Source organism: Bactrocera oleae, chromosome 3, assembly GCF_042242935.1.
Source record: "Bactrocera oleae isolate idBacOlea1 chromosome 3, idBacOlea1, whole genome shotgun sequence".
Taxonomy (NCBI): Eukaryota; Metazoa; Arthropoda; class Insecta; order Diptera; family Tephritidae; genus Bactrocera; species Bactrocera oleae.
Genome location: NC_091537.1, coordinates 86,033,030 through 86,060,171, shown reverse-complemented (window position 1 = coordinate 86,060,171; position 27,142 = coordinate 86,033,030). Strand labels below are relative to the sequence as shown.

At 35.4% G+C, this 27,142-nt stretch overlaps 2 protein-coding genes across 4 annotated transcripts in view; both read left to right on the top strand.

Annotated features, from left to right (window-relative positions):
• ck (myosin-VIIa ck) overlaps positions 1 to 11,226 on the top strand; it is a 63,007-nt gene extending 51,781 nt beyond the window's left edge. For all 3 annotated transcript variants that reach the window (XM_014233864.3, XM_036359751.2, XM_036359750.2), the window contains exons 4-13: positions 789 to 1,049; positions 1,121 to 1,470; positions 1,537 to 1,737; positions 2,912 to 4,997; positions 5,055 to 5,363; positions 5,431 to 6,881; positions 6,941 to 8,290; positions 8,356 to 8,502; positions 9,768 to 9,888; positions 9,960 to 11,226. In XM_014233864.3, coding sequence (XP_014089339.2) covers positions 789 to 1,049; positions 1,121 to 1,470; positions 1,537 to 1,737; positions 2,912 to 4,997; positions 5,055 to 5,363; positions 5,431 to 6,881; positions 6,941 to 8,290; positions 8,356 to 8,502; positions 9,768 to 9,888; positions 9,960 to 10,166 — 6,483 coding nt within the window. In that variant the 3' untranslated portion in view covers positions 10,167 to 11,226. The remainder of the gene's footprint in view (positions 1 to 788; positions 1,050 to 1,120; positions 1,471 to 1,536; positions 1,738 to 2,911; positions 4,998 to 5,054; positions 5,364 to 5,430; positions 6,882 to 6,940; positions 8,291 to 8,355; positions 8,503 to 9,767; positions 9,889 to 9,959) is intronic.
• A 4,531-nt stretch (positions 11,227 to 15,757) lies between these two features.
• LOC106616924 (dynein regulatory complex protein 8) lies at positions 15,758 to 16,890 on the top strand. Its single transcript, XM_014233859.3, has 4 exons — positions 15,758 to 15,973; positions 16,029 to 16,266; positions 16,321 to 16,531; positions 16,629 to 16,890. Exons 1-4 carry the CDS (start codon positions 15,961 to 15,963, stop codon positions 16,737 to 16,739), a joined length of 573 nt encoding a protein of 190 aa, XP_014089334.1. The 5' UTR covers positions 15,758 to 15,960; the 3' UTR covers positions 16,740 to 16,890.
• Positions 16,891 to 27,142: the final 10,252 nt, after the last annotated feature.

The window sequence follows — 27,142 nt, the reverse complement described above, 5'->3', positions numbered from 1 at the left end:
CGTCTATACCCTATTAGTTATCATTCCCTCCATCCAAAAATATGAAAATAGACGCACATCCTCGAAGTTCCGAAGTATTTATTTATTACTTTTGAGCCGACCAATATGAAAACATGAAAGCCAACTTATATGCCTCAGACAGGTACCAAGCAGATCGGGTTTCCTTACGTTTAAGATATGGTATATGCTGCTTTAAAAAATATAATGAACTTTGAAATGAATTGTCCCTTTTCAAAATTTGTAACTGAGCTTGATGAGAATTGCGAGAGTTGTAGGGTCTCCAAAATGTTTTATAATATATAACACTGATCGCTTTCAGTTGGCAGAAGAACTTACAGAGTTCAATAACTTCTGTTCTCACTGAAATCTACATGTAAGAAATATTTTGATCCTGACACTATCGTTTATTTTATGTTTATATAATTATTTGTTACAATATGTAAATATGTAATGTAAATGTTGTGAAATATAGAAGTAAATAATATTTTATAAATCTGTTGAGAATTTCAGACAATTAAGGAAGCCCAACGAAATGTTAAATATTTATTTTGTTTAACTTTTTTTGCTCTGTTTTCATGTCATTCCACTTTCGGTTTTAAACATATACTCTCTTAACACTTATTTATAAAAATTACAAAAAGTTAAACCGAAACTGACGCACAATATTTATAACACCTTTATATCGTATTCATCACATTCATAATACTTACGTAAAAACAAAAAAGTAGATATGTATATTTATAGATCATTATTCCAATATTAATTTCAATTTCTTCTCTTTTCCTTAGGGTGACTACATCTGGATAGAACCCGCATCGGGTAGGGAATTCGATGTAGCCATTGGCGCTCGTGTCATTACGGCCGAAGGTAGACGCATACAAGTACGCGACGATGATGGCAATGAAATTTGGCTATCGCCCGAACGGCGCATCAAAGCGATGCATGCCTCCTCGGTGCAGGGTGTGGAGGATATGATATCGTTGGGTGATCTGCACGAGGCGGGCATTCTCAGAAATCTACTCATACGCTACAAAGAGAATTTGATCTATGTAAGTGTGCGCTCATAACCTAAAATAAGCATATTTATTTTACTATTATATTATATTCAACTGCCTCACAGACTTACACTGGCTCCATTTTGGTCGCTGTTAATCCCTATCAAATACTACCCATCTACACTGCCGATCAAATCAAATTGTATAAGGAGCGTAAAATCGGCGAATTGCCACCGCATATATTCGCCATCGGTGACAATGCTTATGCGCATATGAAACGCTATCGTCAAGATCAGTGTATTGTCATATCGGGCGAATCGGGCGCTGGCAAGACGGAGAGCACAAAATTGATATTACAATACTTGGCGGCAATTAGTGGCAAACACTCGTGGATCGAACAACAAATACTCGAAGCGAATCCGATACTCGAAGCATTCGGCAATGCGAAAACCGTGCGCAATGACAATTCATCGCGGTGAGTCGGCGTTCTGCTGGTGTTAGTTTTTTAAAGAATTTAAACTTTACTTGGTTTTTGTTGCAGCTTTGGCAAATATATCGACATACACTTTAGCTCCAGTGGTGTCATCGAAGGCGCCAAAATCGAACAATATCTTCTGGAGAAATCTCGAATAGTTTCGCAAAATCATAGCGAGCGTAATTATCATGTTTTCTACTGTATATTAGCGGGTCTCTCGGCGGAGGAGAAACGTCGTTTGGATCTGGGCAATGCTGCGGATTATAAGTAAGTAAAGAATTTAGTCTATGGTGTTGATTTGGGAGGAAGATGCAAGTTAAGGGGATAATGATAATATTGCAAATCGATTTAACACGGAATTACTTTATTAACAATTTTTCACTTAAGGGTTTCCCTATAAGATTTGCCAACTTTTCAAATCAACTGATCGAAGTTTTAATTCCAATTACTTTTAATTTGTGTCCTACTTTTACTTCTATTTTATTTCTATACAACAAGAAAATCATAGTGAATATATTTGTACTACATAAACCCGAGCTTAAGATTTAGTTTTTAGGAACAACATCCCAGTTTTTTACTGAAAGTAGTGTTTAAGGCGTGTTTAAGGAAAAAAATTATTTGTTAACTCTAGTTATATCTCTATAAACCCAAATAGTAGTGTTGAGACGTGTTTAAGGAAAAAAGTTTGTTTGTTAAACTCCGATTTTACGAGAAAGAAATTATGATTAACATCAAAATTTTCAATAAACTCACCAAAAAAGTAGTGCTTAATACGCGTTTAAAGAAAATATTTTATATGTTAAGCTTCGAGTTTTTGATATAACTGTAGTTATATCTCTATAAGCCTAAATATTAGTGTTGAGACATGTTTAAGGAAAAAAGTTTGTTTAACTCCGAGTTTACGAGAAAAAATTATGATTAACATCAAAATTTTCAATAAACTCACCAAAAAAGTAGTGCTTAATACGCGTTTAAAGAAAATATTTTATATGTTAAGCTTCGAGTTTTTGATATAACTGTAGTTATATCTCTATAAGCCTAAATATTAGTGTTGAGACATGTTTAAGGAAAAAAGTTTGTTTAACTCCGAGTTTACGAGAAAAAATTATGATTAACATCTAAATTGGCAATAAACTCACCAAAAAAGTAGTGTTTAATACGCGTTTAAAGAAAATATTTCATATATTAAACTTCGAGTTTTTGATATAACTCTAGTTATATCCCTATAAACCCAAAAGCTAGTGTTCAAAACGTGTTAAAAGAAAAAAAATTTAAACACCGAGTTTATGAGAAAAAGTAATAGTAAAATATTGTAGTTAATAAATTCGAGTTTATGTACACAGTTTGCGGTAGTAGATGATATTTTCAACACAACCTAACCTCAAATATTTTGATATCATAACTTCAATTCTAATAATAATTATTAATTATCTAATTTCAGATATCTCACCGGTGGCGATTGTATTACGTGTGAAGGACGCGACGATGCTGCTGAGTTCTCAGATATACGCTCCGCCATGAAGGTGTTGCTCTTCTCCGATCAAGAAATCTGGGAAATTATAAAATTACTCGCAGCACTGCTACACTGTGGCAATATCAGGTACAAAGCGACGGTTGTTGATAATTTGGACGCTACCGAGATACCCGAACACATAAATGTGGAGCGCGTTGCTGCTTTACTCGGCCTGCCGATGCAGCCGCTAATTGACGCATTGACGCGGCGCACACTCTTCGCACACGGCGAGACGGTGGTGTCAACGCTGTCACGTGAACAGTCCGTGGATGTGCGTGACGCCTTCGTGAAGGGCATCTATGGGCGAATGTTTGTGCATATTGTGCGTAAAATTAATTCGGCGATTTTCAAGCCGCGCAGCACATCACGTAACGCTATCGGTGTCTTGGATATTTTCGGTTTCGAAAATTTCGATCAAAATAGTTTCGAACAATTTTGCATAAATTATGCGAATGAGAACTTGCAACAATTTTTCGTGCAGCATATCTTTAAACTCGAGCAGGAGGAGTACAATCATGAGGCCATCAATTGGCAGCACATTGAGTTTGTGGACAATCAGGATGCGCTCGACTTGATTGCCATCAAGCAATTGAATATTATGGCATTGATCGATGAGGAGGCGCGCTTCCCCAAGGGTACGGATCATACGATGTTGGCGAAGCTGCATAAAACGCATGGCGCACACAAAAATTATTTGAAGCCGAAGTCGGATATTAATACCAGCTTCGGCTTAAATCATTTCGCTGGCGTTGTGTTTTATGATACTAGCGGTTTTCTCGACAAGAATCGCGATACATTCAGTCCCGATCTGTTGCATTTGGTCAGTCAGAGTTCGAATAAGTTTTTGCGTCAAATCTTCAATCAGGATATTGAAATGGGCGCTGAGACGCGCAAACGCACACCCACACTCTCGACGCAGTTCCGCAAGAGTTTGGACGCGCTAATGAAAACGCTGAGCACATGTCAGCCCTTCTTCATACGCTGCATCAAACCGAATGAACTGAAAAAGCCTATGCTTTTCGATCGCGGTTTGTGCTGTCGACAGTTGCGTTACTCCGGCATGATGGAAACGATACGTATACGTCGCGCTGGTTACCCCATACGCCATGGCTTTCGCGATTTCGTCGAGCGTTATCGCTTTCTAATACCCGGCGTGCCGCCAGCGCATCGGACGGAGTGTCGTGTGGCCACCGCGCGCATATGCGCCACTGTGCTGGGCAAGTCCGATTATCAATTGGGAAATACGAAAGTTTTTCTGAAGGATGCACATGATCTTTTCCTTGAACAGGAGCGCGATCGCGTGCTTACACGCAAAATACTTATATTGCAACGCACCATACGCGGTTGGGTCTATCGGCGCCGTTATTTGCGCATGCGCGACGCTGTCATCACCGTACAACGCTTCTGGAAGGGTTACGCGCAGCGTCAACGCTATCATCAAATGCGTGTAGGCTACATGCGCTTGCAAGCGCTCATACGTTCACGTGTACTCTCACATCGTTTTCGACATTTACGCGGTCACATTGTTGGACTGCAGGCACATGCGCGTGGTTATTTAGTGCGTCGTGAGTATGGGCACAAAATGTGGGCTATTATTAAGATACAATCGCATGTGCGCCGCATGATTGCTATGCGTAAGTATCAGAAGTTGCGCGAGGAGTATAAGCAATTTGCCGAGGTGCTGCACTTACGCAAGTTGGAAGAGCAAGAATTGATGCATAAAGGTAATAAGCATGCGCGTGAGATTGCGGAACAACACTACCGCGATCGTTTACATGAGTTAGAGCGACGCGAAATGGAGAAAGAGATTGAACAGCGTCGACGCGTGGAGGTGAAAAAGAATATCATTAATGATGCGGCGCGTAAGCAAGACGAACCGGTGGACGATAGCAAATTGGTGGAGGCGATGTTTGACTTTTTGCCCGACTCAAGCAGTGAAGCGCCCACACCACACGCCGGCCGCGAAACGTCGGTGTTTAACGATTTGCCGAACAACAACTCCATGAATCACGAGGTGCGTTAAGCTAAAATAAAATAATTTAATTTTATAATAAAATTCTTATCATTACAGGACATAATTGGCCCGCTGCATGTCTCAGAGGATGAGGAAGATCTTTCTGAATTCAAGTTCCAGAAATTCGCTGCAACATATTTCCAAGGCAACGTCACACACCAGTACTCGAAGAAGGCGCTGAAGCATCCTTTGCTGCCGCTGCACACACAAGGCGATCAGTTGGCGGCGCAAGCGCTCTGGATAACTATATTGCGTTTTACTGGCGATATGCCCGAGCCTAAGTATCACACAATGGACCGTATGGACACAACGTCCGTTATGTCGAAGGTTACAGCCACGCTGGGACGCAACTTCATTAGGAGCAAAGTAAGTATTCCTATACTATTTTCGAAATTTATTAATTAATTTATTCCCAAATCTCTTTGTCGCGCAGGAATTTCAGGAAGCCCAGCTAATGGGTATCGACCCGGAAGCATTCCTCAAACAGAAGCCGCGCTCAATACGACACAAACTTGTTTCGTTAACGCTCAAGCGCAAGAATAAACTTGGTGAGGACGTACGCCGCCGCCTGCAAGACGAGGAGTACACTGCGGATAGCTACCAATCGTGGCTGCAATCGCGTCCCACCTCAAACTTGGAGAAATTGCATTTCATTATTGGCCATGGCATATTGCGCGCCGAGCTGCGCGATGAGATCTATTGTCAAATCTGTAAACAACTAACCAATAATCCGCTCAAATCCTCGCATGCGCGCGGCTGGATACTGCTTTCGCTCTGTGTCGGCTGCTTTGCGCCATCAGAGAAGTTTGTCAACTATTTGCGCGCCTTTATACGTGAAGGTCCGCCCGGTTATGCACCATACTGTGAAGAGCGATTGAAGCGCACATTTAATAACGGCACGCGTAATCAACCGCCTTCTTGGTTGGAATTACAGGCCACAAAGTCGAAGAAGCCTATCATGCTACCCATTACTTTCATGGATGGTAATACGAAAACACTGCTCGCGGACTCCGCTACCACAGCGCGTGAGCTATGCAATCAGCTCTCTGATAAGATCACGTTGAAAGATCAATTTGGCTTTTCGCTTTACATTGCGCTCTTCGATAAGGTCTCATCGTTGGGTAGCGGCGGTGATCATGTCATGGACGCCATATCGCAGTGCGAACAATACGCGAAAGAGCAGGGTGCACAAGAGCGCAATGCGCCATGGCGTCTCTTCTTCCGCAAGGAAATCTTTGCACCCTGGCATGATCCCACACACGATCAAGTGGCAACGAACCTCATTTATCAACAAGTGGTGCGCGGCGTTAAGTTCGGCGAGTACCGTTGTGACAAGGAGGATGATTTGGCTATGATTGCGGCGCAGCAGTACTTCATCGAGTATGGCACGGATATGTCCATGGAGCGTCTGTTCACACTGCTGCCCAATTTTATACCGGACTTCTGTTTGACTGGCGTGGAGAAGGCGATTGAGCGCTGGGCCGCGTTGGTGCTGCAGGCTTATAAAAAATCTTACTACGTGCGCGATAAGGTCGCGGCGTTAAAGATAAAAGAGGATATTGTTAGTTATGCCAAGCTAAAGTGGCCACTGCTTTTCTCACGCTTTTACGAAGCATACCGCAACTCAGGTCCGAATTTGCCGAAGAACGATGTCATAATTGCAGTCAATTGGACGGGTGTGTACGTGGTGGATGACCAGGAACAGGTGCTGTTAGAGCTTAGCTTTCCAGAAATCACCGCCGTGTCCAGTCAAAAGACAAACAAAGTGTTCACGCAAACATTCAGTTTGTCCACCGTGCGCGGCGAGGAGTTCACTTTTCAGAGCCCGAACGCGGAGGATATAAGAGATTTGGTGGTGTACTTCCTAGATGGGTTGAAGAAACGGTAAGCTCCGGTTTGCAAGTCAATAATAACTGAAATTAATTTAATTTCTACCACTACAGCTCGCATTATGTGATCGCCATACAGGATTACCGCGCGCCGTCAGACGGTTCGAGCTTCCTCTCCTTCCTCAAAGGCGATCTCATCATACTCGAGGACGAGTCTTGCGGTGAGTCAGTGCTCAACAACGGCTGGTGTATAGGGCGTTGCGAACGCACACAGGAACGTGGCGATTTCCCTGCGGAGACTGTTTATGTGCTACCCACGCTCACAAAACCACCTGTGGACATTTTAGCTTTGTTCAACATTGAAGAGGCACATCATGGTCGCCGCTTAAGTATGGTTTCGAACGGCGCACCCGAGCCACGTGATCGTCCGCACACATTAATAGAGTACGCGCTGGATCATTTCCGTTTGCCGCCGAAGCGCACTATGTCCAAGACGTTGACGCTCAGCTCAAAGCGCGCCGATGAAATTTGGCGTTACTCACGTGATCCCATTAAGGCGCCGCTGCTGCGCAAGTTGCAAAGTAAAGAGGAGTTCGCCGAGGAGGCCTGCTTTGCATTCGCTGCCATACTGAAGTATATGGGCGATTTGCCATCGAAGCGTCCACGTATGGGCAATGAAATCACCGATCACATTTTCGATGGGCCGCTCAAACATGAAATTTTACGTGATGAAATCTACTGTCAAATCATGAAACAGTTAACTGACAACCGTAATCGCATCTCAGAGGAACGTGGTTGGGAATTGATGTGGCTTGCTACCGGACTCTTCGCCTGCTCGCAAGGTTTGCTGAAAGAGTTGATGATGTTCTTGCGCACGCGTCGTCATCCCATCTCACAAGATTCAATGCATCGTCTGCAGAAGACAATACGTAATGGTCAGCGCAAGTATCCACCACATCAGGTGGAAGTGGAGGCAATACAGCACAAAACTACACAAATTTTCCATAAAGTCTACTTCCCAGACGACACGGACGAAGCATTCGAAGTGGACTCGTCGACACGCGCAAAAGACTTCTGCCACAACATCTCGCAGCGTCTGTCATTGCGTACCAGTGAAGGTTTCTCGTTATTCGTCAAGATAGCCGATAAAGTGATCTCCGTGCCGGAGGGTGATTTCTTCTTTGACTTTGTACGTCATCTGACTGATTGGATTAAAAAGGCGCGTCCCATACGCGATGGCTCAAATCCGCAATTCACCTATCAAGTGTTCTTCATGAAGAAGTTGTGGACGAATACGGTGCCGGGTAAGGATCGCAATGCCGATCTGATATTCCACTATCATCAAGAATTGCCGAAATTGTTGCGTGGCTATCATAAGTGCTCACGCGAGGAAGCGGCCAAGCTGGCGGCGCTGGTATATCGTGTGCGCTACGGCGAAAATAAACAGGAGTTGCAGGCCATACCGTGAGTTTTTCTCTTGTGCTTAGCATAGTAGTGTGGAAGCTTGTATTAATTATATTTTTCCCCAGACAAATGCTGCGCGAACTGATACCCTCAGATATTATGAAAATGCAAAGCACCAGCGAATGGAAGCGCGCCATTGTGGCTTCGTACAATCAGGATGGTGGCATGAGCTCGGAGGATGCCAAGGTGGCGTTTTTAAAGATCGTTTACAGGTGTGTATTGTAAAGCCAAAGTTTTAAAATCACATGATTATAAACATACGATATGATGTGATGTTGTATGAGAAAGTAAGAAAGGAAGTGAACTGATGTTATGTGATAATATGATGTGGGAACCTCTTTAAATATAATATAATAAAAACTATAACGACGACATTCAAGGCATGATATGAAGTGATTTTCTAAGTTTTATAGCATGCTATCTTGTCGGCTTGATTGCTTTTTTCGTTATGTTGTGATGTTATATTTGATAGAGATGATTTGATATTTGATATATAATATGTTTTTCTATTGTATCAAGATTAATACACTAAGAAAAAAATATACACAGTTATGATGAGTTGTGAACTAGATCGATGTGCTCTGACACGATGCCAAAAAATATTTTAAATTGTAAGAGCTTTATATATATTTATAAAAAATACGATGTGAGAAGGAATAGATATAGTACTATGTATATAATATGATATGATGTCATATGATGAAGAATGGAAATTATGTATAAATTAGTCTTAAATGTTTTATTATTACACCTGTATTAATGTGATTTGATTTATTTATGTGTTCTAATCATTTGATATAAAAAATAAGCGATGTAATATAAGAACTTTTTAATATACATATAAATACTATGATGTGAGACAAAAATTATAATATGCGTATGATATGATGTGGTGTCATAAGTTGGACAATATTTTACGAATGAACTCGAATTATATAAAATTTATATCTTTTATTACGCAATCTAAAAACAAATCATATACATACTGATAGGTTTGTTAATGTGAAGTGCATTATTTACGTTATGAGATCATTTAATATAAAAAGTGTATGATGTATGAGAGTTATTTAATTTGTTTACTTTAATATCATGATAAATACCCTAATGGGAAAATATTTGAAATGATGTGATACTTGATCGAGTTGATGTGACATCGCACGATCCAAAAATTATATTTTAAATTGTAAGAGATTCATATTTACATATATATAATACGATGTGAGACGGGAAATAATGTGCACATGATATAATGTGACAACAACATGTCATATCATGGAGAATATCTTATGAATTAAGTAAATTATAGAAAATTTATTCTTAAATGTTTTTTTTGCACAATCAAATAAACATCATTGATTCATGATGTGATTTATTTGTGTGATGTGATCAGGTGAATGTGACATAAAAAATTTATAATGTAATATTTTTTATATATTTTTGAATAATTATTTTTCTTTTTATCCTACTATTTTTATAGATGGCCCACATTCGGCTCCGCCTTCTTCGAGGTCAAACAAACGACTGAGCCAAATTACCCGGAAATGCTGCTCATTGCAATTAACAAGCATGGCGTCAGTCTTATACATCCAGTCACAAAGGTAGAATATGATTTTTTTTTTAACAAAAATATATATTTACTTAATTTTTATATATTTTCTAATCATTTTAGGATATTTTAATCACCCATCCATTTACGCGCATTTCCAATTGGTCCTCCGGCAACACATACTTCCACATGACCATCGGCAATTTAGTGCGTGGCTCCAAGTTGCTATGTGAGACATCTTTGGGCTACAAAATGGACGATCTATTGACATCATATATATCACTTATGTTAACGAATATGAACAAGAATCGCACTATACGAGCAAACTAATTATAAGCAATAATAAGTTATTAACTAGCAGATAGTAAACAAATTATGAAAAGGTAAAAAAAAGATATATATATAAATTTCTAGATCAAAATGGCTACTGTAGTAAATGTCTGAACGAGTTTAGCTGTATTTTATAGCTTGCTACCGTTTGAAAGAATTTTGAATGTAGAAGCAATTTGTTGGTATTTACGTTTAGGTTGATATGCGCATGCGCAGCTACTATACATATACTGTTTGTTTAGAAATAATTACTATTTAAAATTTTTATTCTGAATTTTTATTGATTAAATCACTACTTTTTATTTTTGATTAATTAATATTTTTATTTTTTTAAGTTGTTTAATTCTTCATTAATATATATATATATATTTTTTTTTTTGGTTTTATTTTTTAAATTTTTTTATCTAATTATTTTTAAATTTATTTTATATTTAATTAAAGAAAAAATTGTTTTTGAATATATATTTTTTCAACTTTAAATTTTTGTCTTACTATTAAATAAAAAATATATTTATTAAATTGTAATGCTAATAGACACACAATAATTAGTTCTAGAATTATATTATTTATAAAACAAAAATATCTAGCCAGAAACTAAAACCCACATATGGATATATACAGATATTCGTATATATAATGTATGTCTAACTAAAGCTATAGCAGCGCATTTAATTTTATGCAAGAAGAAGAAACAAAAATCCGAAGTGCACTTAGCTACAACAATTTAAAGGCAAACGCCGAAAATATTTACATATTACCGAAAATAATATGTGCTCAAACGCAGAACTCACTTTGAAATGCAATAAAATTATTTAAAATTATAGTGTTCTGTAATAAATTTCCGAATTATTTACATATTTATATACAGATGTTTATATATTATAAAAAAAATAACTAATTAAATATTTTAGCAATATTTAAGCTAAAATCGAATGAAAGCTATGCATATAAATGAAAATTGTACTGAAATTTATTTTTCTTTTTTGTGTATGTGGAAAATGTACTTAAATGTGTATATTTTTTATTGAATAAATGAAGCAAATTTATGGAAAAATGTAAAGCGATTATATTTTAATTTGGCAATAACGGTTTTTTGTTGTTATTGTAGCATGAATCAGTGCTAAAAACAAATTTTAATTTTGAGAAATGCTGTTGAGAGGTAAACCTTAAATGAATATAAATACTAAGGTGAGCCAAAAAAACTAATACCGAATTGGTGGATTAAAATCAACCTATATACAAGGGAAAAATATCTCTGCAAAGAAACATTTTTAGTTTAATTTTAAAAGGTGTCGGCATTCAAAGGTTTCCATATAAATAACAAGTAAAGAAATCTGTTTTCATTAAAACTACAGTTTAGGATGAAATTTTTTACAATGCGTGTCCTTGTAGACCATAAAATTTAATAAAAAAATCTATTATGGAGGGTTGTTTCTCACATCGAAAATTCTTATATTTAAATGCTTTGAAAGGTGAAAAAATGGTTAATGCTACGAAAAGTGGTGAGAAAAAATGTGGTCTTGAAAAAGCTGCTCAATAGTTAAAAAAAATCAAAGCTATAATACCCTTCACAGATGTGATACGACATCGGCAGTTCCAAGAAATGAGCAGCTTCTTGGTGAGAAAAGGACGTATGCAAGATTTCAGATTGATATCTCATAACTTTAGAACTCGCATATATACACATAGCTATGTCGACAGGGCTAGTCACGCTGGTCATTTATATACTGATATATACTTTATTTTAGATCGCAAAATTCATAAATTTGTATTAGTTTCTGAAACTATAGAGAACAAATTCCGGCTATTATATTAAGTAACTAGTATATGGTGTTAAACATATTCTTACTAGTTGTGGTAAGTTAAAAAAATTACCGCTTATCCACGTTACTTATGCCCAAGCTAAGAAAACTTAATTTCTTTTAAAATATTTGCCTAGCTTTGAGGCTCTTTGGCATAGTGATAGAGTGTCTCGGTGAGAGAACCAATTACATGTCTTAACCAACGGCTATTTGATTGGCACAGCGTTCATGGTTCCGAGCATTAGTCTGTAATGGTAAATATGTCTTGCTTTAAATGCTGCAGGCAGCAGGATATTGAAGTTGTGACTGCTATGGTAAAATAAAACATAGTGTAGTCATAATTCATTCTTGTCAAAACATCGTTATTGCTGAAGATTTCAACCATTTATAACCTCAAGGATTCCTTCAAATTATCTGCAAAACATATTGTTACCCTGACCGATGACTTGCAATGCATAATATATATTATGGTGTGATGTCTAGCAGCTTCAGAGCATTCAGCGAGTTTAACTTTAATTGGATGTTATTTACTGCCATGCAAACAATTTAATTTCCTCAGAAGTCGATCCATCTCTAAGATTTATATGGGCGAGCCCAAGCAGTAACATAATGTTTTTACTTAATCATCTGCTGGAAAAACTCATACTGCGACTTACAGTTTTTGAAAGATCGATTAATAAGTTTAAAAAACGAATTTTTAACTAAGAGAAATAAAGATTCATTCCGACGATGTCGGTTTTATTTAACTAGAATGGACCTAAATTTTATCTGACCACAGACTTGCGGTAAGTTTTACCTCGCTTAAATAACAACAAAGGAAGGAGACCGAACAATTTGCTTATCGGGAAAACTCTACAGTATTGTTATATATTGATATCGCATCTCAACTATACTTCAGTTCGTAAATAGGTCGCTAGCATACAATTTTTTAAGCATACCAACTGTGATGTTGATCTAATACCATACATTTACGTTTATTGATGAAAGATTATAAGGTCTAGTAAAATGAAATCCATTATTTTTGCATTAGATTGAAGTTTTAATTTAGCATAGTTAGAATATTCTGCATAAGGTCAAATATGCACCGTTTTGTTTGATACCTTGTTGCCATTTTAACGTAATTTAATAATGCTTTGTTCATAGCAACCCTCGTTCCTATTGGCAAAAAACTGGGACAGTTTATTTGACAAGCTTCCTTTGTGGCGAAATTTTCAGCAGCAAAATTATTCGCCATATGCAAGAACAGGTAATAATGACTTGGTGTCCGGACTATGAGTTGAATGCATAATAAACTCTCAACCAAGCTTTCACAGCTTCTGGCGAGTCATTATCATATGTGTGGCCTGGTGTTGTCTTGATCGAACACAATTCATCATCTTTTGACCATAACTGGCCGTTTCTGGGCGTTTGCTTCCTTCAGACTTTCCAATCTTTGGTAGCACAGGTACGAATTAAGAGTTTGCCCGTAGGAAAAACAAAACAACTGACAAGTTTGTTAATACGAAATCTTATCTTTGCAATGTCATATAACGTAAGCCCATCGCGCTAACCCTGTTTTATTATCAATATTTTAAAAGTTTTAAAAAAGAGTAAAGTAAGAGTAATTGCTTTTTTATTCACCAATGTATTCTTATACCATACATACTACGACAACAACTATCTGCGTGTATAAATTTTAAAAACCTATAAAGGCTGCAAGAGGTCAAACACCTTTGCTATAATAATTTTTCAAAGCTACGATGCGAAGACATTGGCAAAGACTGCTTTTATAATTGCATTAAACACGCATACATAACATATATTCATAAACATATAAAGTAAATTGAAGCAGCCAACTGATTGGCTGAACGCCGCTAAGTGCCGACCAATCAGACGAGGCTGCATTGCATGGCAGCTCACACACACTTTTCCAAGTAAGTGGAGCACAACAATGGAGTTTGGGGAACATGGCGCCACTTTGAAACGCAGCCATGCATGCATACAAGTAAATTAAATTTGTAGACGCTTGTAGCCATTTTTATTGAGATGAGATAAATAAGTCCACATATTTATTCATATCCTGGGAAACACATTAGTAATGCTTATATACAATTAAATACCCTTCGTACGAAACTCGATTTTCTATCTACAAGTATAGTAAATTTTCTAGAATAGAATAGTAATAGAGCTAGATATGCTTCTGAATACTACTATTAGGTTGTCGCAGAGCAATATAGCTTTTTTATGAAGCTCAAGTGTCAAACAGCTGCTCTCTTCTCTCACTTTCTTCGATTCGGTGGTCTAGTACTAAATTGTAGGAATTAGCAGTATTTTTATTGGAGAAGCTTGCAGAAAGCTAAATTCAAAACAAAGTCTTATTTTTTAATCCTGCAAAGCTTAGTTTGCTGTTCGCTAAACTATAAGAAGATATGTTTTATTAGTCTATTCCAGTAGTAAAATATTTAGTTGAAAGAGGTTGGCAGATCTTGACGTTGCAAATAGCTTAAAAGATCTTGAATTTAATTGAATTCTTTAGTTTTCTTTAGATTCGGCTTAATTCTACAAAAAGAGTATCGAAATGACGGAAGTAGTTCGTTGAACATCAAAAATCCATTCTATGATCTGCTTTCTTCGCAAATAATAATCGAAGTTATCGCATTTTTCTTTCGAAATCTTCATTTATTTATTTTCCAAACAGCTGGCCTTAGTAATCTGTATCTCGCGTTGCATAAAATCGATCGGATTATGCTATACGACTTTTGATTTAGATTTCGTACTAAAAAAGTTTCTCAGACAGTTTTGTAATGGCTTGACTCTGTATTGTTTGAGCACAAAGAGAAAATACACCATATTTTACAGTTTTTCTTCGATAAAAACGAAAACGTTGAGGTTGAGGCGGCTGAAAATGTGAATAATATTTATGATAACGAACAATTTTGGTTTTGTCGATTCTGTGTGATTCTGTATTCCGCTAATTTTGATGATTCAAAGATGCACCACGCACTGGAGGCAAATTGTCGCAAATATCTATAGTATAATTAAAATCGTCAAATTCGAGCCATGTGAGCACTGCTTCGATTGCCCAGGAGCTAAATAATGAACAAAAAGCCATTCGAACCATTAGATAAAGTTGGCTACAAAAACAAAAAAAAAATTTTTATGGGTGGCATATGAGTTAACGCAAAAAATATGATGGAACCTTCTGCGAATCGCTCTGGCTCGCAAGAAAAACGAACTATTTCTGTTGAGAATATTTACGAATGATGAAAAGTTACCTACTTACAGCAACGTAAAACAAAAACGATTGTAATCATGATCGAATCGTGGTCAGCCGGCGCAAACGGTGGCTAAATCTGGATTAACGCTCTGGAAAGTTTTGCTATCTGCTTTGTGAGATTAGCAGAATGTTTTCTGCTGTGAGCTGTTCTCCTACGGTGAACCTCATAATTCGAGTTTATATATAGACCCTCTGAAGAAATCAGTCGCCCAGTAGCAGCCAGCTATAGGGAAATAGGTTATATTTTATCTTACGAAAATATACCGTCACAGTTTTTTGCCAATAAGGACGAGGATTTTTGTAAGAAAGGCAATGAAATTATGGTATTGGATCATTTTAACTATGTTACTGTAAAAATTATAGATATATATTTTATTAGACCTATTATTTATTAACTATTATATTATATATGGTATATATTATCGATTATTAGTATTTAATTTATTTTGTTTTTTCAAAAAAAAAAAAAATTGTTGAAAGGTACGCACCCTGTAGATTGATCGATATATGCGTACATACGAGTATAAAGACAGTTGCCAAGGGGAACTAAAAATACACAGTCAAGAAACAATTTAAAGTGGCATCAAAAATTTGTAAAACTGGAAAGCCGTAAAAGAAAAAAAAGAAAAAATTGATAATATAAAGAATTAAAAAAAGTAGAAAGTTATTGAAAATTATTTTTAATAAATTAATAGTGCTTAAACATATAAATTCTATTCGACAAAACGCCTAAGCCATGGAGGTAGCTAGTGAGTATATACAAAGAATTTCAAACTCCCAAGCTAAACAAACCTTACTACACAGTACCCATTAACAACGAGCTGGAGCAACGCATCTCCGACGCCTTTTGCATCTTCGATCATCATGGCGATAAACGCATCGATATACGTGAAGTCGGTACCGTCTTGCGCTTTCTAGGCTGTGTGCCCACCGAGCAGGAGATAAACGAAGTCATCGCAGCAACCGAAATGGAGGAATCCGCCGGAGATGTGCATCTCTCGAAATTCATGCCGCATGTGGCGCAATTGTTGGCGGAGCGAAAGTGTGTAGATCAGGAGAAAAAAGAAAATAAATAAAATTAACTCTTTGCTTGTAGAATGGAACCGGCATCGCCGGAGAAAATTCTCGCCGCTTTTCAAATCTTGGATCCAGAGCAGAAGACCTACATAACCAAGGAGTATATGAGCAAGATGATGATGGAGGAGGGTGAACCCTTTACACAGGAGGAGCTCGACGAAATGCTGGCTGTGGCCATCGATCCCATCACTGGCCATATCCCTTATGAGTTTTATATCAATCAGCTGATGGTGAGTAGTATTTGCTTTTGCACTCAATTCGCACTAAATTTTGCATTCAATGCACTGTGTATTTGTATTTGTATTTGCACCCGTTGCACTACTCAAGCACGAACCAGCGAATTCGATTTATGAGCTTGCTGCAAAATATTGGACTTTAAAACCGAAAGAGGCGAAACGCGGCTCCAAATGGGCTGGCAGTCGAATTAGTATTAGATAACCTTTTTTTTTTTGAAATTTATTTAAAACTATAGATGTTAAGTTTAGAAAAAAATCGATAAATCTAAATATTGTATAATGAAATAATAATTAAAAAATAAATATTATATATTTTCAGGTGTATCTATGAATAAAAAAAGTTTTACAAAATATTTAAAAAAAAAATTAATTTACAATAGCAGCTTAAACACTTAGGCCAATACACAGGCGGAGAAAAGTTATCTATTGGTCGAAATCACGTATTTTGCTTCATACTTACACACATACAAAATAAAATTAATTATCAAAACACATAACCAATGATAAGTCTTATTTGTTGTTGTAATTATTATTAGTTTCTTGTTAACAAGGTAAGCTTTGAATACTTGTTTATCAACTTTTTTTCACACGTTATTATCAGACCTTACTTATATATATTTAAGTCTGATAATATTATAAAAAAATCGATAACAACTCGTGTAGACTCTAGGAGCTGCAAAACTCAATACTTTGTACGAATCTATTAAAGATATCGAAACTGAGTCTAAAAAGTTGCAAGCTCCAATGCGTTGGACAAATTTGGTGAAGATATCGAAAATGGATCTGAAAAGCTGGAAGCCCCAAGACCTTAGGCGAATATAGTAAAAATATCGAAATTGTCAACTAATGCGTAATTATTTATTAATTTAACAATTCCAGCAACCGTCGTAACGATTAATTATTTATAGAAATACAAAATTAAAAAAAATTTCTCAATTTAAAAGCAATCGGAAAAAGTTTCTGAATCGTTGTATGCCGGCGACGAGACGTGGAACCATTGGTATACAGCAGAGACGAAGGAACAGTCGAAACAGTAAACTTCAATCGGCGAAACTGTTTCAAAGAAAACGAGGATAACCACTGACCAAAAATGTGATGACCGCCGTTTTCTGGGATTCACAAAGTCTGCTCCTCATTAACTATCTTGAGAAGGACAAAACAGTCAAAGAGCTCCAACACGCTGAATTAATCGACCATTTCGAAGACGAATTGCATAAAAGCTATATGTGGCGAAGTAAAAAGCACTCTTGCGCAATGGTAACATACCGGCTCACCCTCCGCCATTGCCGCGAACAAATTGGTTGAATTTGGCTGCGAACTGCTTAACAACTCATCGCTCCAGATTTGGCTCTGTGCGATTTTATATTATTATATATATAAAGTCAACCAACGGTATGTAATTTGAGTTATACAAGTATGATTATGCTTGTTGTACGGATTTATAAAATGCTACACCTGTCACGGCAACAGCTTTCACATTCCCAAGAACTTACCGGTCTCCAAGTATAGATGATAGTGGTATTTTTTTGCGATTAAAAACCTGAAATCATTGCGTTCTTCCACGCTTCCAGAAATAAGATCGAATCACCGACCGATATCGTTTTCCATTTTACCAAAATCCATTGACTCCCCCACTTCAACAAGCGGTCAAAACAAAACTACGATGCCGATGCGCCTGAAATTTGGACAGTAGTCGTCTTGTAGACGAGATTAGATTTCTCTTGCTATAGTAGCGCCATAAACTGGTGAAGTTGAGTACTTATTGGAAGTTCTTGTATACTGAGTAGATTTTCGTAGAAATATTTACGGTTCTAAATGTTTTATGCAAATAATCGAAACGCTGTCGCGGTCGGTGGGAAAAATTTCGCCAAAACGGCTAAACCGATCGTATTAAAATTTTCACACAACCTTGTCAGATATATTTGACAGGTAATAATCGATGGTAGATTTTAACAATAAATTTGTAATGCCATTTTATCTGAATGTTTTAACAACAACAAAAAAAAATGTTTTTCGATTAGCTGACATTTTGTCAAAAATCGAAATTTTGACTAGTTGTTCCATCTAGTCAGCTTAAATTTTTTTTTTAAATGGGCATGGACCTGCTCCCTAATAGGTTGAATGTGCCTATCTCCTAAACAGCTAAAGCTATAATAACAAAATTCATTGAGAACAAATGTTTTGAGCACCTCTACCGACAGTGTGAAAATCGGGTGACAACCCCGCCCACTCCCTATATAACGGTGCTGTTAAAAACTACTAAAAGCGCGATAAATTAAGCAATAAAGATGCCAGAGATATCAAATTATATATGGTATAATATGACTTTATAAGAACCGCATTCAAAATTAGTCAGGGCGTGGCACCGCCCACTTTTATGTGAAAACCCATATCTTGAGATCTGCTTAACCGATTTCAACCAAATTCGGTACGTAATATTCTTCTCATATTTCTATGTTATAGTACTAAAATGGGCGAAATCCGATTACAACCACGCCTATTTCCCATATAACACCATTTTAAATTCCATTCGATTCTTTCAGATTCGATTCTGCCAGACATCTTTTTTTTGGAGTTCCTCCTGGAAATCGACTACGGCAACAAGGAAATGCAATATTTTAAAATATGACTTACCGATTATTGAAGTATATTAAATACTGTAATTATGCATTATTTTTAGTTTTTATAAAATAAAATGACTCTACAAACAATAATACATGAAGCGCCTTTCTTTGTTTTTCTTTCAAGTATCCACAACCCCTTAATGCAGAAACAACAACAAATGTTTTGGTACGCTTCTAGAAAATTCTACTGAAAACTTTCTAGAACTGATTATAAAGATTTAAATTGGAAATTGCATGCTAAAATATGTTGCGGGCTCATTAAATTTGTAGAGAGTTAATAGCAATGCTTCTTCACCAACCAACCAATTAGATTTCTCAAGCAAATATGCAGCGCTCAAAAATAATAATAATAACAAAAAGTTCCCACAATAAACTAGAACATTTTCTTATAAGACATTAAACAGAGGACCAGATGCCCCTAAGATATTTTCCACCACCACCAACAACCACAATAACAAAAGCAAAATATTGCATGTTTCTTAGCTGAAATTCTAGACTATCTTGAAATTCTAGTTGGAATAGGAACACACCCTTGCCGGGAAGCACACACTCGAACATACGCACATATACATTTACATACATACATATGTACATATGTATATGTGTACTATTTTCTTAGCGGTTAATTAACTTGAAAATCTGATAGCTAGTATTTCTTTAAAACATCTTATAAACTTCACTTTGCTGTTGCTTAGTTGCTGCCGCAAACTTTTCACACGCTGGCGAGAAGTGAGGTAAAAGTAAGAAAACAAAAACAAAAATACAAAAAGTCACAAATCGTGTGGGAAAATTGCGTAAAGTTTTATTTCGAAATTTGTTGCGCTTGAGAGCACCGCTAGCAACACCACCACTAACAATAACAAAAACAACAACAAGTGCTATAGCACCTCAGCACGGCACCTGTGCGCCAGTAGTCGCCGAGCGCGCGTCTGGCGGACGCTGTGACCGCTAAGACGTGGTGGTGGATGTGTTGGTGAATGTGGTGAATGCGGTGGTGGTTGTGGTGTGCTCTTAGCGTGTGCACGGCAGCAGCGGCGCTAAGTCACCATAGGTATTCTAAGGAAAATGCTAATTTGCCTTTGAGGCATAAGACTTGACGTGTAAGGTGTTGTTGTTGTTGTTGTTGTTGTTCTTGGTTGTTTGTGGTTGTTGTTGCTTGCCACTGGTGTGATTGAATTATGCAGTGAATGTCGTGATAAGCGCGCAAGGGTCATTTCGTAGCGTCTTAAGCACTACGTTGAGTTGATTTTTATCAATGCGCTTTTTGTTGTTGTTGCCAAGCGATGTAGCTGTAATTATTATATGTGTGTTTGTGCGCACTTTTGCTGACGTTTCAGGCACTTTGTTGCACTTCTTCATGGGAAATGCTTTTTCGAGTGCATGAAATCACAAATATATGCATACAACAACAACAACGATAGAAATAAGCAAAGAAATCTTCGCTGCTGCTCTGTAGTAAGGGTGAGTGCCACCTCAGTTATTTAGTTTGAAAGTTTTTGCATCTTATTACGAATTATTGCGTTTGAAGGTCCAATTGTTGCATGCCACCCAAATCTGCAACACCAACAGCGGCGCAAGTAAACGAACCGTAGCTTGAATAGCGCGGGGAAGGCGCATGATCGTCTTAATGTTTTTAAGACGGCATTTTTTCTTATTAGTTGCGGTCGGATTTTGAGAGCGTGGGAACTCTAATTGGAAGCTACACATTTTCAGGCACATACACACACACACACATACACATAATTTGATAAATATTTATTAAGTTATTTAGGTCTCATTTTTTGCCTCTTATTATTACGTTTATGTTAATTATATACTCGTAGTATTTGTTTAAGCAACCACAGTAAAATCTGATAACTGCTTTTATTTATTTAAAACAAAAAATAATAATTTTTACTTTCATAAAATCGAAATAGTTTTTTCATATGTTATTGTAGTTTGTGCTGTCTACTGTTGTTCTAAATTTTCGAAGGAGCTTTTATCACCGATCAAAAGCCAATTAAGGACTGTTAGTTCAGTAACCTTCATTAAGAGCTTATAATTACTTGTGAATTTCAAAAAATCGATTTATATCAAACGTACATATATATGAGAATATTCTACGAAAATTCGAAGTTGATGCGGCATATGGTTCTGAAATTCTGAGTTATAGATTTTGACAATAATTTAGACTTTAAGCCACTCTGAAGTATAAATTTTTTCACATAAACGACTATTTTTTCTGAGAGCTATTTGATACGCGGAAATTCTTCCGTTTGCGCTGTGAGGTAGCAGAAAATCAGCTCTCATGAAAGTTGATTCCCCCCATATGCCTTTGTTAATGATGAAATAAATCGAGACAGTGAAGAAGTTATTCGCCTAAAATGTTCTTATATTTATAAAGAGCTAATGGAGGCTACCAACACAACTTAACGATCGATATTTTTAGTATAAAGCGCCACCAGACTCTCACTAAGGTATTCTTCTTGCAGGAAAAGCGTGAAGCATAAGGTTATACGTCTACTAAAAATCCATGTTTTGAATTTTTGTTTAAAGGTTTTATTAAGCATAGTTAGAATAATCCGATTTACCGTTTGTGCACCGTTTTTTTCGATAACTTGTTGTCAATAGAAACACTTGCCCCTATTGGCAAAAAAGGTAATTTCGATTTTCACAAGCTTTTCTTGACGCGAATAATTATTAATCACTAGCTGCCTGGTCCGGAGTCTGGAGTTTGATGTGAATGCTTAAGAATCTACCAATTAAGCTCTGGGAGCCTGCCAATCCCACCAATTACATTGCGAAACCTTCTTGACCGTCAATCTTAGCTTAACCATCGTTTGCCCCAGCCTACCTCAATTCGAACACGACAGTTTTCGCTTGATGTTTTCGTAAGTAACACACTTTTTATTATCAAAAAATATCCACTTCAGAAACAGATCGATTTTTATGCGACTCAGCAGGTTTTTTTTAAGTTAACTCCTCACTGCCATCCATCGAGTTTCTTTTTGTATATATGTAAATATGTCTATAAAAAGTATTATAGGTATTATAAAATATCATCCGCCATAGGTATTATAAAAAATAATATTACAAATTTGAAGCAAGTAAATTTTGATGCAGACCTCAAGCACTACTATTTTCTGAGACTTTCGTTTCCACTTTTTCTTATCCCATGCTACAAATAATTCTGTAATTCTCCAAATTTTTGGTATTATAAGTAAACAACATAGAATAGTATTAAATACCTCGACTTCTAAATCTCACTGAAGACCTTTTTATTAGCTTCGACGCGGAAGTTTATATTAAATCGTTCCATGTGAGTATACAAGTATATTATGTGCTTAAACTTTTGTAAATATTTGCATGACTTTTTCTGTTATTTTTGATGGATTTCATAAAAACTTTGACAAATGATACTCATATTTTATATAGATAAGCAGCTACTTTTAGGAAATTTAATGATTTCAATGTAATTTTTAATATTTTTATTGATCAGCATTAAAATCCGTTAGCGACTATGGCGACCCTGCTGAAGTTAAATAAGGTAATAAACTTGTCAAACAATTAAGGATAGTTAGGTTAGGTTTGATACTTTATAGAAATGGAAATATAAAAGTAAGGGCATTGGGTTTTAAGCCTTAATAATAATATTAAGTGGAGCCCGTTTCTAACTTTCCATTTTCCATATTAATGCTATGTGAGAGAAATTTTTTTTCTCTTAATATTGTAGCTTGATATTTGAGCATTGTAACAATTAACTGAAATAATTAAAAAAAATGATTGGTCTATTCCCCTAAAGTTTATTTACATACATCTGAAATCGATTTCGTTTTAAACCATTTGTTAAGTAAAATCTTTGCTTTCGCTAAACTGCTTTCGAACAATCATTGCTAGACTGAAAATAAAAACGATCGCTAAGAAGTTCGTTGCTTAAGTCTTTTGTTTGTTACAACGATCTGTATACATGATTGACTAGAGTGACAGAGCACAAGAAACTTCAATAAATCTGATTTATTTTGCTAATAAAACACACCAAAGTTAATTCCGCAAACGGAAATAAACTTTTCATTAATTCCGCGAAAGTACGAGAATAATATATATCATACATTTACATATGGACTTACTGGCATATGAATTAGCGATAATTTGTTAAAGTTACAAAAGCGTAGTCACATATATAAGTATATATACATATATGTGTGTGTATATTCCATACATATGCACAAATATGTAGATTTAGAGCAACGTACGGCGGGCAAGTGTTGCGGCCTGGGAAAAAATACAACTTTGCACAATCCCAAGATTTATTAAAACAAACGGAAGGTGACTTAGCAAAGTGCCGTTAGTTTCATTTTTAACTGTTTTATTTTCATTGCTACTATCATTATAAATTTTTTTTTTTGTAAATTATCTAGCTATGTGGTGGGAAATTTGGCTCTAGCTCCACCTTCGGCTGCAACAATGGGCAACTGTTTTGCGGCGTAATTTTTTCAATGGTTGCCATAAAAATAAAAAAGCAAAAAAAAAAAACTAGACAAAATTATAAATACTTAAAAAATAATAAAAATTGTAAAAAATAAAAAAAATAAAAAATTAATTGAAAAAGTGGCGTTTTAGCTGCTCAAATGTCGCAGTCAGTAATTTTAACTCTCAAGTTTTGAACTAGCTGACAGCATGTGTGTAAATGTGTATATTTGTATTAAAATACGAAAAAAAATTTATAGAAAATTAATATTGTAATATAAATGCGTTAAACCTGTAGTGCCTTTGATAGACTACTATAATTTTTATTGATTTTCCAAAGAGAAAACTCTTCCAAAGAGACGTTTTTAAAGCAACTAAATTATAACAGTTTAATTTTAGTGGAAGAACAGATTATAATATTTTTATAATAACAATGAAATAATTAATTTGTTAAAAATATTTTTGTTAAAATTAATTTTTACCACAAAAAATCACCACACTATTTTTAATTAATGAAATTATTAATTTAATAATATGTAAATTTTTTTTCACAAAAGTTTACCATACTACTTTTCATTATTGGAATAATTCAGTTGTTTACACCACATTTCTTGAATGAAATTAATCATTTGACAGAAATAATTTTAATATAAAAATTTAATTTTACCACAAAAATCGGCATACTAATTTTCTTTAATGATAATAATCATTTGAAAAAAATTATTTTTTCCACAAGAAAACCTCACACTTCTTTTCTCGACGAAATTATTCAGTTGTTAAGAATATTTTTATAAAAAACTTTTTTTAACACAAGTTATTTATTTACAAAAAATTATTTATTTTTTACACAAATTATTTCTTTACAAAAAATTATTTATTTTTTACACATTTATTTACAAAAAAGTTATAAATAGTATATAACTTTATTTATGTTTTTATAAAAATAAATAAATTTTTGGTTTTAGAAAAATGAAGTTATTTTTTTATAAAAAATTTAAATATTTTTAAAAAGAAAAAATATTTTCTATACTCCAAAACCGTTTTCACATAAAAAATAATTTTTAGTAATTTCCAAATTTAAAATTTTTCCATAAAACAAAGTTGTGGGCCCAAGGGTAGGGTTAAATGGCGCTTTTATGCTATTCTTCTATACATACATACATATGTACATATGTATGTACACAAATCTCATTCACTTCACAATGGCTACATTTAACTGTATCTTTCATGAATTTCGCCACAACCCGTTGTCAGTTTCTTTTCAACAAGTTCGTGATTTTTGCAATTAACTTTATTAAATTACTTTGGTTTATTTGCGTTGGAGCTGAAAGCCGTCACTCGCCTCAGCTTGCGGTAATTTGTTGCAAGCAAAATGGTTGCTCAGTTGTTATTGTTTTTTTTTTTGTACATTTTTACCACGCTTGCTTACAATTTGTATGGCTTGAAGTGATTTGGAGCGACAAGCGGTACTTTGAATTTTAAATTGATAAGTGGTGCAGAAGTAGTTACAAAGTAATGCTTTAGTGAACTAGTTAGTGCAGGAAAGTACTCTAATATGGCGATATTGAAATTTTTCATCAAACTGCAGCTATGTTCTTCAGTTTCTTTGATCTTCAAGTGTCACTCTTGAGACTTATATTTTTTAGAAATAGTAGCAGTGATTGGTATTTATTTTCTCATGCTGTCGACATAGCTCGTTTCATGATGGAGAAAGTAATACGTAAATCGAACAACTTGGCAGCGTTGCTATACGGGAAATCAATCTAATCACTTTGAAAAGAGACATTTTAAGACTTCATGTATTTGTAGATATCGGTAAACCATAAAAAATCTATAAGCTGCCGATGTCCTAATCTAACTATAATATGTCTGTAGTTGGCATAAAGCTCTTAAATCAGCTGACTTGTCCAGAGAGATGGTGTCGCCAATATATCATGCCTTCAAAAGTTGATGAAAAATAACTTTCTACAATCAAGACCTCGCCATGTCTTGTAAAGGTTAACAATATACCACTCTTCAGAGACTAGGAGTACTTTTAACTCTTGAGGTTAACTGTCGTGACTTCGTTGAGGATGAAGGAATATTCTTAAAGTTGTTGCAGGTAGTAAAGACATACCCTTGCTTTTGTTTTTTTATGGTAATGTCGAGATTCGCGACCTCAAATATAAAAAAATCATTTAGTGTGTGTGCGATAGCAGCTGGAGAAGGAAACTCAGTTGCCGATACAAAGAAATATATAATATAACGTAGAGTTGTGTTCTTTATAGTAATATCTACAAGTGAAACTTAAAAAGAAGGTTTTTTCATAAGTTGACAGTTTCTTACTGAAATCCAAGGGATCTGGAGCAATTACCCTTTAATAAGCAGCTGCCCAATATTTCTGGTTGTCACTTAGAGACCTTAACAATTCTCTTTGATGAAGTGAAGCTAAAAAATATTATAATGTTATACAACCTGTTTTCTTAGTAGTGACAGTATAGTCTAAGCAGTAAAACAACGTAATGAAAAATATAGCAATCAAAAGTTCAACTTCTACCGGGAAAAGCTCTTCTAGTGCAAAATAAAAAAATATTAGATTTTGTTTTTCATATTTTTATAGGTTATAGCTATAGAAATAACTGCGTAAAATTTGAAATAATTAACTTAAATAGTTTTTGACTTAAGGCCTTCTAAGATCTAAACTCTCAGTTCAAGCAATTGTCCTTAAACGCGTTTTTCTCGTAACCGCATTTTTCGAATCTGCTGCAGTGATTACTCGGCGACAAATGATTCGATTACTATCAAATTTTTAATTTTTTTTCGAACTTAGGTCATTATATGCACAGTATGTTCTAGTAGAGAATTTTGTGTAGAGGTGTCATTCATGGCGAAGGCTCAAGTCACTGCAGCAGTGGAGGAACTTTTTTAGGACAGTCAGAGATCGCGTGTAACTCGAAAAATGTCAACAGTTTTTCTTCAAAAATTTTACTGTGTATTTTTGAAATATGTATAAAAATACCCTTGAATCTAAAAGCAATTGATTAGATGTTTGATTAGTGATTTCAGAATAATAATTAATTAATATTTAATTTTTCTTTGTTCTGAGGCTCTTTAAGAGTGATCATGTTTGGTTAAATCTTTAAATTAGTGTGTAAGTTAGATTATTAGATTCTTTGATTGACCTTCGGCTTATTGCATTTTATAAAGTTGTACTGAAATGATAAAAATGTGTTGCTTAATCAAGAAAATTCTACCTATAAGGGGTTAGGTGTAGCCTGGGACATGAAAAATTACAATTTTAAATATTTTTGTTTGTCAGTAAATAATTTTTTTTTTATAAAAGTAAAAGCATAGCAACATTAAAATTATTTAATATATATATTAACAGAAATTAAAAAAAAAAAATTATTTTAAAAGTAATGGCTGTTTGTGTTGATCCAGGTTCAACGAAAGCTCCTTGCAGTGACAATCACTAATCCTTGAAGATTCATTTAAAACCAATCGGATATAAAAAATGTGTGTTCATTAATAGATAAACTAGTGCCTGATGGAAGAG